Here is a 12255-nt window from a genome sequence, read left to right on the forward strand (position 1 = left end):
TGTAGTCTCTCCACCTGATGTACGCACACACACAAACACAATCTCTTAGTCTAGATTGTCTACGCTGTGGGATGCTGCTGTAGTCTCTCCACCTGATGTACGCACACACACAAACACAATCTCTTAGTCTAGAGTGTCTACGCTGTGGGGTGCCACTGTAGTCTCTCCACCTGATCTACCTGCAGAACTAGTGCCTTTACTTACCCATCCCTACCACACTGTCATACACTTATTCTAGAGCGCCTTAAGCCTATTTCATTGTTTTTGTGCAGTAGACAGAATATTGAATGAAATTGAATGAAATACATTTTAAATCCTAATTTAAACCTTTCTAAAATGTTTGTTAGATCACAAAATCTATTTGTAAAATATAAAATGCACAAAAGAAAAGTAAAAATTGACCATTTATTGAAGCCTTTTCCATAGGATTGGGTAATGACAAACATTCACACGAGCTCTGTGACATGACCAATACTGAGAGGAGGTTTCTGACTCCCTGTTAGACCGATATATTAATGACATATAAACCATTCTCAAGGTTCATCTACACGTCCAGGAGGCACTCTAATGCAGTGGGCTGACTACATATAAAGGGAAGGAGATTAACTGTGCAGAATGACACCCTCTTCAGAGGCCAAACTTCCTTAGCGAGTCCCAGACCGTGTCCTCGGGTAGCACAGCTAGCATTTGAACATAAGGACACCTACAATGAGGATGCTAAACCCCAAGACTATGCTGCATTAAAAATGGCAGGAGAGGGTACGACAAAGTGCAGGTTTAAAAAAGAAAAAAGAAAAGGAAACCATCACATGATGACACTTCTCTAGTTGAAATAGATGACACGTCAGTTTGGTGCAAAATTGATTGGTAAGTTGGCATGATCATGCTTCAACAGCCAGTGGGTATCAGTGTAAAAGGCCCACTCTCTGGGAGTCAGACAGACAGCGGACAGGCACCCTCATCTCCTCGATTGCTCAAGTGCAATGTTCAGCCCTAAACTCTGGCAATATGTACATCAAAAGTTATGGCTTTCTAAGGTACACGGGTCAATATCACTTGGAGACGTTATGGAGACACTTGTTCATTAACAAATCTAAAGTACAGTTATATTATTGGCAAAACGGAAACAAAAAGACAAATGAACTGCTTAACATTATGTAAACATGGCATACCACACTGTACAGCTTATCTTAATGTATTTACAAGTCAGTCATGTGACATCCCCCCTAGACACAGCCTGAGGAGAATCTCCAAAAGTGCAGGAAACCCATGGTGCTGACGAGTCCAAGCATCCATACCATTTCATTCCCTTGTAGTAGGGGAAGAACAACTGGTTTCAGGAGGAGACAATGCCTCAAAGCTAACAACAACAGAGCAGAGCCTGTTAAACGGCAAAACAAGTTCTACACAACAAATCCCCCTGTAACACACATCTCTTTAGAAAAAAAGGTTGTCATTTAACATAAGGCAAATACGCACCGAAAGGTGAGCTGTTCTTGCACAGATATCTTGATACACCATGTGGAGGACTGATGGCTCTTTGGGCTAAATGCACTTTTAAACAGTTTCACTTCTCGGTTGTCTTTTTGTCTTGAGATCACAATTGTCATATGTAACAAAACCAAATGTTTTTCAGTGCAACAAAAGGAGCGTTTCTACTACATCAGGAAATGTGCAAAATCTGCTCTAAAACAAAGTGACAGTGTTGCAACTTCTACTGTACAAGGAGACAGGGGGGTGGGTGTGGAGGGGACGGGAGGGGAGGGGAGGGGAGCTGATGAGATGCCAGTGAGGACCCTCGCTCCAACATATGTACAAGGCACTAAGGATGGGAGAGAGGAATCACACACAAGAATCTCCCAGCAGGCTCCTCAGTCTGGCCGGAAAATTGGATATTTGGGTAAGAATTCTATAAGAATCACCTGTGGAGACAAGGATGAATAACAGATGAGGAGACTAGAAGAACACATTGGAACAGTAAACACAATGACAGAACTATACTCTGCTGCATCCCTTTCTTGACCACAGATGTTAAACTGATATCAGTGGTGAGTCTCTTCAGACTAAAGACTAAATGTATTCATGAATAGGGTACTACTAAAGCGTAATACCTCTATGACATAAGAGCTAATGAAAGCACACTCATTGATAAATATCCCAGAGTTCTCACTCACATATTCCATCATGTTACTGCTCTCACATTTCCTCCTGCTGAGTTTCCAGTGCAGCCCTAGCTGGGGAGGACGTGCCATAAGAGAGAGAGAGAGAGAGAGAGAGAGAGAGACGGGGTCAGACAGTCACACAGATAGTGCAGCACTTCCCAGAGGCCAAATATGGCTGAGAAGCACACACCATAGGAGGAGCCTGCTCTCTCCGTCAGCTGCCTAATCTATCTGAGCACCTAAGGACTTTAAGGACGAGTGTTCTTCCCCCTCTTGTTGCAGGGCCTTGAGACCTGAACTGTCTGGTGGGGTCAAACAGCGGTCACTATTCCAAGTGGTTTTGTTCATGTGTCTGCGCGGCTACTGGCTGTCTGTCATAGCCGCTGAGACACAACATAATTAACATGGCTTTAAACGGTTGACCCTACAGAGCCCTGGTGGCACTCACAGGCCTCTATTAACAGATCACATGACAATGTCTGCAAGGGAAATGGGTGCTTAGGAGGGTCAGAGTTGAGCTGTGTTAACAATCACCATCCACAACACTCTTAAAAATGTAAATACTTTCATAAGTAAAAGTTAACCTATGGGGTCAGCACTTGACACTTTCTGTGTTGCTGTCATTAGGGTTTGATATGCGGCCATTGGCCAGGGCTGTTTTCTGCTTACCTTGTGATACATTCGATTGTTTTCCCATTCTAATAATTTCTGGATGGATCTTCTTGTCTGTAGAAATAAACACACATATATACAGACACACATACAGAGTTCAAATGTGCACAGGTCAATCATTCTGTCAGCAAAGGACATCCATCTCCCCACCAGGGATAAGAGGAATTTATGTCACTTCTTTATTTCTACACCCTAGCCTCCACCAACACACAAACACCACTTCACACAAACACCACTACTACACAAACACCACTACCCCATGAAAAACCCTGCTTTTATTCCTCTACAGGTGAAATATCCCAATCACACACTAACTGGACACTGACACCATTGTGGCTATTTCAGCCATCCTGCTCTTTGAAGACGACACTGCCTCAGTGCTACAACACACTGAGTTCTAGTATTTGCCTGAAATAAATACTTTAGTTTGGCTTTTTTTCTTATGTTTGCTGGTTATTTTCAGAGATAATCTGCTTTAAACACTGAATACTCTTTAAGGTATAAATGAGGGGGAAATCCAAACAAGCCCAAAGGGAGTAGACTAAAGAGTGACGAGACAGCACGACTTCAACTTCTGAACATTCTAGAACTTCCATTCCACTCTTCAGGTCTGCAATGAGTTCAACACCAACATTAGACATATCAGTATATACAGTGCCACTTTAAAGTATGTGAACCCCTTGAGCACTTAAGAGTTTTCTGTTGTTTTACCATGATTTTTCATTATTTTCATCACCAATTTTCCATAGATGAAATATCAGGTTTATGTTTATCATTTGCATTTACTTGTTTGGAGGGAATTGTTTGAGTAGCCAAAAAACTACATGTAACATGGAATTAGTCCATTTCGAAAGTAAGTGAACCCCCAACTGAATTGGTAAAGTCAAGCAGGTAACAGATTCGGTGAAACTTATTTGGGTGCTTAATTAGTCTATTAAGCAAACCGATCAACTGAGACATCCTTAGGGAAAGGTTTGGGCAACACAGATTAAAAGAGAGAGGAAACCAACCAAACTACTGTAGTGCCAAGGTGTGCCCACACAGATCAACAATGCCGAGAGGAAACGAGATATCCGAGAACATCAGGAAGAAGGTACTGACAGCCCATCAGTCTTGGGAAAGCTATAAGACCATCTCGAAAAGATTCCAGCTCCATCCATCCATCTTTACCAATTCAGCTGGGGGTTCACTTACTTTTGAAATGGACTAATTCCATGTTTCATGTAGTTTTTTGGCTACTCAAAAAATTCCCTCTAAACAAGTACATGCAAATGATAAACATAAACCTGACATTTCATCTATGGAAAATTGGTGATGAAAATAGAGAAAAATCATGGTAAAACAACAGAAAACTCTTAACTGCTCAAGGGGTTCACATACTTTCAAGTGGCACTGTATGTACTATCATAATATGGAAAATTGTTATGGCTTGGTATTATTAGTACCAATGCCTTTGGAGCAAATGGGGAGCATAGGATTCTATTAATTCTACTGTACATCAAATTCATGTAATTCATTATTGAACCGAAATAGACCTTTTAGGGGAATGTGACAACGTGCTGTCATTACATTTGTTGTGTAAGACCGTCATACCAACAAGCCTAGATCAGGGTGCACGTTTGGTACCCCGTATACCCATGTTGGAGACCAGGTGGGGTACTGCTCTCTCCCTCCGCTGCATGTGGTGTCAGGAGTGGGATGGCCTGCCCGGAGGCCATTGGTGGCGTGCTCAGTGTGTGAGCCATATGAGGGGATGCATGAGGGACGTGTGTCCATGAATCACATGAACACACTTCCCGAAGGGGGGGGCAGTGTGACTGGGTGCCGTCACTAGGGCTGAGTAAGGTGCTCTGACTGCCATAATAACAAGATTGGCGTTGCGGTCAAGATGCAGGTTTGGTACCCCAAAGCCCTGGGATCGAGGAGCTCTCCCTCTGCTACAGGAAGTTACAGATAAAACATATGCATGCGTGGGATAAGAAAAGTCTCACTACTCTCAGCGTGTCACTTTGCTTCCAAACCTTCTGACGTGTCGTAAATGCATATCAGAAGAGCTAGAGTTCTCTCAGTGGGCTCTGAGGAAGCATCATGAGGCTGGAGACTCACTCTCTTGTTGAGGCAGATGACGGGCCACAGGCTGCAGCCCACGGTGCAGCAGCAGCACAGACAGCCACACAGGAGCCACTTCACATTGACAGGAAGGTTCTTCTTCAGACAGGCGTTCACCCGGCTAATGCTGCTCTTGAACTCTTCTGGAGCCACCTGCGCAAGAGAGGAGAAGAAAGAGAGGGATGAAGGGTGAAGGAGATGCGAGGCAGTAGGACCTGAGGTTTTGTGTGGTTTCAGAAATGTCTTTCTTTTCCTTCTGACTACACTGCATATATATATATGCAGTGTAGTCAGTCAGGCGAAATAAGTGGAAAATGAGTGACTTTGTTGCTTGGTCTATGATGTACGCTTATCAGAGCTTCTCCAAACTATGGGGGTCGTAGGGAGGAGGGAAACACTACAGGTAGAGGTTTGTGGAGATTAGAAGATATCAGATGAGATCTTCAGTTGTGTGCTTTTAACTGGCTAACCAACCTCTTGTACTGTCAAGGCAAAGGAGGGAACAAAAAGGGGCAGATAAGCTCACGGCCTGTGGCTGAGCCGTCCAAACAACATGAATGGATGCTCATTCCTCTCTCTGGGCATGTACGCCATAAAACTGGGGTCGTAATGTTTTATGACAGGATGCAAAGGTCTCTTTGCAAACAGTCAAAGAGCACAGAATAAAGCCCAGCAGGCCTGATCTGCAACCTTCAATCATCATAATCGTGACCTCATCCATCACGTCACCCAGGGTCACAATACTGGAGCTCCATTTTATTGCCCGGCACTTCCCTCAGCCTGCTTTGCCCCCTCCAGCCTTTTTGTGTTTCTGTGTCTGACCCAGGAAGCTCCTCTTTCTTGTGCGCACCCATGTCTTTTATGTCATTATTTTGTCACCTGGAGTTGTGTCCTCCCAGCACCAGGTCCCGTCCAACAGAGGACACAGAGATGGCTTACTTATTGACAGAGCTGTACCACAGCACAATCAGCCAGCATTAGACGCACTGGCGTGCATCACTGCAGATGCAGTACTATCAGATAGGAGACACTCAAAAGGCTTTAAAGAGCAAATTAAGGAATGCATGATTTGTCAAAGGCTCATGAGAAGAATAGCACAGACACAGTAGATAGGATAAAGCCATCATCTTGTGAGATATGTCTAATATGCAGTATACACATGGAGGGGGAGGGAGATTCTATACATAGGAAGTTAAACTGCCTATACTCAAACTATTTATATGCAGGTGCACTACCAAACAGTACATTGCAAGTGAACAAATCTGATTGTAACAAAACAATCTATAAAGAAAACAGATAAGCTATAAGGAGCTTACATTTTAAATAATAATCTGACTGCTTTTACTGCCTTTAAATGATCCAAGTCTAGATTGCCATTGCATTGGTTTTTTGTGTTAAAATGAAAAGACTTAATTTCCAAGAGCGTTTGTTCAGCTGTATTCATAGCTGATTGCCTAGCCCAGACAGGAGATAAATAAAACCATGTATTACCTTTCCTGTGAGAACTGAAGGAAATTCTGTATCAAACTTATTGCTCAGGCCAAACCTGTAGACAAAAACATGTATGAGGTTTATGAACATAAATCAAGATTATTCATTCAGCATTAATCAGTAATACATATAATACACCACACTGTATTGGTGGGAATATAGAATGATCTACTACTTCAATCACATAACCTTGACAGAAAAAAATGACTTGGAAACATAGGGGACAGCATTCATTAACACTCTCAACACAGTTTGTGTGTGAAAAAGAGAGAGAGAGAAAGAGATTTGCTGTTAGTAGGCCTTTTTGATATTGTACCTTTCTGTCGTGTAAAACTAAACTTAGAATCGATGATAATGTGGTTATTGTAGCAGGTAAATATTCTGAAGGTTCTTAAAGCTGCCCGAATAATTGTTACATAGAGGACACAATGATGCTGGAGGATATCCGCCTCTTTGACCTAAACCTGGGATAAACTGGAGGATGTCCTCATCTTTGCCCCAAACCTGGGATAAACTGTGAAATAGTCGACTGTGGCAAGTGCACACTAGCATACATTTTTGAAGCCTATAGTAATAAAAACATATTTTCATGGCTCTTTGCCTTTTAATCATTTTTATCGTAAGCATTTGTCAATACTAAAAAAGGGTATTCGGGGGGGGGGGAAACGGGGGGTAAGTTTGTTGGTTGACAGTTTACTAGACAGTTTCTTGTTTTGAAGTCATGTTGTGACGTTAGCTGGCTAACGTCCTTCCGAGTAACGGGGCAGAATTGATGCATGGCTTGCAATAAAGCAATACATCATTGCTGGCGCGTCTGAGTAGTTGTCAGAGACAGTGATTTGACTTAAAGCGATTACTGTCAAGGAACAGAACATCTCTACACAGATGTTTGGCCTGTGTTTTCATTATAGCTTACTACTACGAATCACAAATAACATGCACTCTTGGTTAGCTTGAAAGCTAGCTGACCTAACAATGTTCAATAAACAATCGTTACCAATACGCTAGACTGTCCACTAACTTACACGGTGATGTGTCCAGCTCCTCGCATAATGACGGGTTCAGGGCAGTATCTGGCGAGGTGTTCTTCACTCACTATCCGTTCATCTTCTTCGTCCAACTCATAAATGGTATCAAAGTCCGCCATGTTGGGCAGTAAGACGCTCATGACGTCTCTAGCACTGCCAAGATGACATCAGGCAATGTGTCCACAGTATTCACACGCGCCACTATAGCACAGGTGGCGCCTGAAATTACAACTATGTAGCCAGTGAAACAACCTAACGGGGTAACAATGTATCAGTTTGTGGCTATGTTTCATTATTTCTTTAAATTACATTTACCGTTTGCAAATGGAAGTAATTACATTGACATGTACTCTGCTTTTAATATAAGACTGCAGAAGATTGCTTTAAACGTAAGATCTGATAGGCTACTCTACAGTAACGTTAGTCTAGTGCAAACTTACACAGGGCTCCTCTTAATATCTAATATGTTTTGTTCTTCCCAAACAGCAAATGTTACAAGAGGGCCCATTTTTCAAAATAAATGTCTGCAAATGGGCGAAACTAAACATTTTAAGGGTATTCTGGACCATCAGAGTGGTGCTGAGGTAGGCTCACTGTCTACTTAGGCCATATGCTAAATGACTAAATGCAGAGTAGTAAACCAGAGTAGAGTTTCTATTATTCTGTTTAGTTATCCAGTCTACCACCGGCATAAGCAGCCTATGCTGTAGACCTTGTTCCAGATCTTCCTTAATCAGAACTATCCCTGGTCTGCCTTATATTTGTTGTAATTCTTTAGACCAATAGACCTTAACTTTTCAGACAGTGAGTGTGGCTGTGGCTAGTTCTGTCTACCGGCCTACATCGGTGACTAGCCTATTTGGAGCATAAGAATAAGTAGGTGAATGGTGTTTTTCTTTTAGATGAAAATACACTATAATTAAACCTCACTTTGACATTTTGTATTACTGTAATAGCTGGCCATATGTTTTACTTAAATGTAGCCTAACTATGTTTCATTTTTGACATAATTCATTACAACGTTTAGAGCTTGCTTAAATTGTATAGGTTACAAGAAATAACCAAGCAGTCAAAAAAATACGTTTTTCAGTGATGCAAGACACAGGCCCATCTGAAAGGAAGAAAAACGATTTATATAACTTACTTGGAAAAGCAATTTATTTACATATGGTCACATCACACAACGACCTGAATCACTGGTAGCTCACCCGTCTTTCATTTCAAACAATGTGAAAATGTGCTTGTGAAAAAAATGGGGCAATATTGCATATTGGCAAGCACTTTAGACATTTACCATTATTTGTTAAAACACTGTACCGGATTTTCTTATTTATTTACAAACACCTATACACTCACCACAGACAGGAAAAAGATATGTATATCTTATTTGGTCAAAACACACAAAAAAACATTAGAATATTTAGTTTTTCGACCAGACGTACAAGATTTTTCTTTTTTAATAAAAACTAAAACGATATGTCAAGAGCCTCCTGCATTTCGTTGCAAATACAACTTGATTGTTCCTTGTTGTAATCCACAATATGTGAGCTTCAGGACGTCTCGTAGAATTTTGTAATCCATGAGGACCACATAAAGGTTAAGTCAGGCGCACTGTCCTTACAGCGTGCGGAGTGCTCGATTAAATTGGATGATCCCAAGTTCGAAATTACTGTGTAACAGTAACTTGTTGTATGTTCCTCATCGGTGGTAAGGTGTTCATTCCTGCTGGTGGATAGAGTGAACCATGTGAACCATGTATTTCCGACGGACTCAGAGATCCAGGCACAGGTAAAGGGCTCACCGAACCTGGGTCACTATGTACTGATCCTCCGCTGCCATCAGACTGGCCCATCTTCTTTTTGATTAACTTTCGTTCCTTAGCTCTGCGATTTTGGAACCAGATCTTCACCTGTGAAAATTCAAAGATGTCAGATATTGAATGGGAATAGCCATAAAAGTTAATGTAACCGTGTTGCAATATGAATAAATAGCATTAATTAGCCTACCTGTCGCTCTGACAGTCCAAGGTTCACCGCCAGCTCTGCCTTTCGTCTGATGGTAATGTAACGGTTGAAATGAAACTCCTTCTCCAATTCAAGCCTCTGATGGTCGGTATACACCACCCGATATTTCTCTTTTGTTCTGGTTTTACCTGTAATTAAAATATTGATTGTTTTAATTTGTCTGCCCTTAAGCTTGCATATTACTGGTACATTTTATAAAGGCAGAAAATAACAGTTGGATGATCAAACGAATATGTGGGGAAAACAACCCAAACCAAACTAAAAATCAAATTATACGATTTTGGCCGAACTCTTCAGTTGTTCGAAATATTAGTAACAACGAAAACGAAAACAAAGTGTTTGTGCCTTTGTAGCCTAGACCATTTCGCCTCAGATAGTTATGCAAATTGTGTCTCTGATCTTCTTTGATGTCAAGTTATGAACAAACTGCCGAACAAAGAGACTTGAAGATATTACCTAAGGTCCATTGATGTGTTAAAAGGCACACGACTCACGAAGGGATTACAAGGCGATAGTATCTCAGATCCTTTCCTAAATAACTGGTGACGCTGTTTGATTAACAAACTTACGCACAGCATTTTAACACATTGTCGTGTAGCCACATGAAATACATGTCTGATGATGATAGCTTAAAATCAGCCACACATGGACAGTAGATTCTGTTATGGTTAAATGGTTCGTGACGTTGGGGATACATTTAAAGAACTCAGAAGATATCCTGAGGGATAAAAAAAAAAGCTGTGTAGCCTATATTGACGATCAAATTGAGCACACTGGTCGAAATTAGTTTAAATAAATGTTCCCTTTAAAGATATCACTCTAGACAATTCATGATTCGTTTTCATGATGCATCAACGCACAACATTTTAACCATGTGCCAGGGACAGGCGATTTTTATTTGCTGTGAAAATTGTCACCCTTTCCGGCAGTATGACTTTTGAGGCCTGAGACAGAGGAAGACACTTGGTGCATATCAAAGTAAAAACGAAGTGTTAAAGGGGCCGCCGCCTGCACATGATAGATAACCCCTAAAACGTGAGACAATGTAGCTGGGAAACGTAGACCTCACATTCAGTTTACAGGAGTTGAGAAATTAGCATCACAAGCAAGCCTGGCGCCATTTCCCAACACTTAGGCCTATTTCTACTGACAATTCTCACATGGTAAAAATAGATTTATGTTCATTTTAACGGACTATGGATTTTTTAAATCCAACAATGTATGACAAGTAGCTTATATTGAGCGTTCATTAATGAAATGATTATAATTAAACATATCATGCCCTGATATATTATCAAAGATGAATTATCTATCTTTGTCATTAAACCTCTTGCGTTTAGCGCCATAGATCACAAAAATAACTGCACAATACAAGCTTATAAAGATTACTTTATCTTATCAAACACTTTGCTGTTAATGCATACCCGTATGATTAAAAAAAAAACAAGTAATCATCATAAAATCAAAATAACAGCTTCAGTACAACTTCGAAATAGTGGCCTTGAGGTTAAAATATTTACGCCTTAACATTGATGTAATTACTGAGGAACGAATTAAATAACTGACGAAGGAAAAATGAAGAATAAAAGGTCTCTGAAACTCGGAATGTAGGTGTCATCTAAAATTGAACAGAATTTTGGCCCCAGAAACAAGACTGCCACTAGGAAATGGTTAGGCCTATGACAGCATGCAACTGGCAATTAAATCCTTTTTCTGAAATCCAACTCACCTGTTGAAGACGACTGAACGGTTTTACTCATCCATTGATAAGAATTGCGCTTCTCTCTCTCTGGAGAGAGCTGGGCCGCTGATATGTTTTCTGTAGGTGGAGGTAACACAGCTGATCCTGGAGCGTGCATGGGATTGTAATCAGCTGAGCAATAGGAAACTTGTCCCGTGGAAGAATTGTTCATGGGTGCCGGTATAGTATTAGGGGGTCCAAGACTATAGGCGCCCCAGTCCTCCCTTGGTGCACCATAAGGAGCTCCCCAAGACCCAGTGGATTGAGCGTGCGATTCCATGTTGGGCACATGATGATATCCTGTAAAATCAGAGTACTGAGGTGTTGATACGAAGTTCTGGGGTGGTAAATTGATGCTGGAACGCCGTACAGGTCCTTGGTGGTACATGCTGCTCTCTTTATCCAAAAGGTATCCCACGTACATGATTCGAAATTTTATATCCCACAAAAAATACGTTTTTAAGGCAACATACTAGCCATATAAGTGTCTTGTGAATGGAAATCAACCTGTTGTTGTCTCTTTAGACCTCTAGTCCAAAGAAGCTCCGCAGAATTGTCATGCGACGTAGTCCTCGCGTTGCCTCAGTCAAACATGATGTGGGTCTGTTGACAAGGTGGTTGCGGCTAAGGTATACCAAGTTCTTCCTGACGTCAGACAAGACTTCAAACCCTTCAGATTTGCATTCAAATGAAGGCCCAATAACGCCGCCAAACCCAGATTCCCCTAGCGTCGTTTGGATGCAGTAACTCAAGACAGCAATAAAAAACAACACACTTTAATAAAGACTTTGGTTGGCTATATTTGCCATCATGGCTAAAATGCAAAATCATCATCTGAATTTATGCCAAGTCAGCAATGACAGATATGGGAATGCCTCAAGGAGATTCAACTTATTTTTTAGTATATTGTAAAAATCTATTACAACATTTAATCATCAGCGTCATGATCATAATTACCATCAATAATAGGAATGATTATGAAAATTATGTAAATCGGCCTATTTTGCTTGACTTAGTTTTTTTTCATT

The 12255-nt window shown here is 41.1% G+C and overlaps 2 protein-coding genes across 3 annotated transcripts; both read right to left on the reverse strand.

The window, feature by feature from the left end:
- Positions 1–427: 427 nt before the first annotated feature.
- On the reverse strand, positions 428–7602 carry chic1 (cysteine-rich hydrophobic domain 1; the record flags this gene model as incomplete). Of its 2 annotated transcripts, none has more annotated exons than XM_080840120.1 (6): positions 428–1922; positions 2201–2234; positions 2832–2888; positions 4941–5096; positions 6435–6489; positions 7460–7602. In XM_080840120.1, 6 exons carry the CDS (start codon positions 7600–7602, stop codon positions 1843–1845), a joined length of 525 nt encoding a protein of 174 aa, XP_080696246.1. In that variant the 3' UTR covers positions 428–1842. The 2 variants fall into 2 exon arrangements, with proteins under 2 accessions (XP_080696246.1, XP_080696247.1); XM_080840121.1 differs by having other exon boundaries at positions 2175–2234.
- Positions 7603–9128: 1526 nt separating this feature from the next.
- cdx4 (caudal type homeobox 4) lies at positions 9129–11651 on the reverse strand (the record flags this gene model as incomplete). The annotated part of the gene is made up of 3 exons (XM_080841051.1): positions 9129–9371; positions 9469–9614; positions 11216–11651. 3 exons carry the CDS (start codon positions 11649–11651, stop codon positions 9129–9131), a joined length of 825 nt encoding a protein of 274 aa, XP_080697177.1.
- Between the last annotated feature and the right edge of the window lie 604 nt (positions 11652–12255).

This window comes from Sprattus sprattus (assembly GCF_963457725.1).
Source record: "Sprattus sprattus genome assembly, chromosome: 6".
Lineage (NCBI taxonomy): Eukaryota > Metazoa > Chordata > Actinopteri > Clupeiformes > Clupeidae > Sprattus > Sprattus sprattus.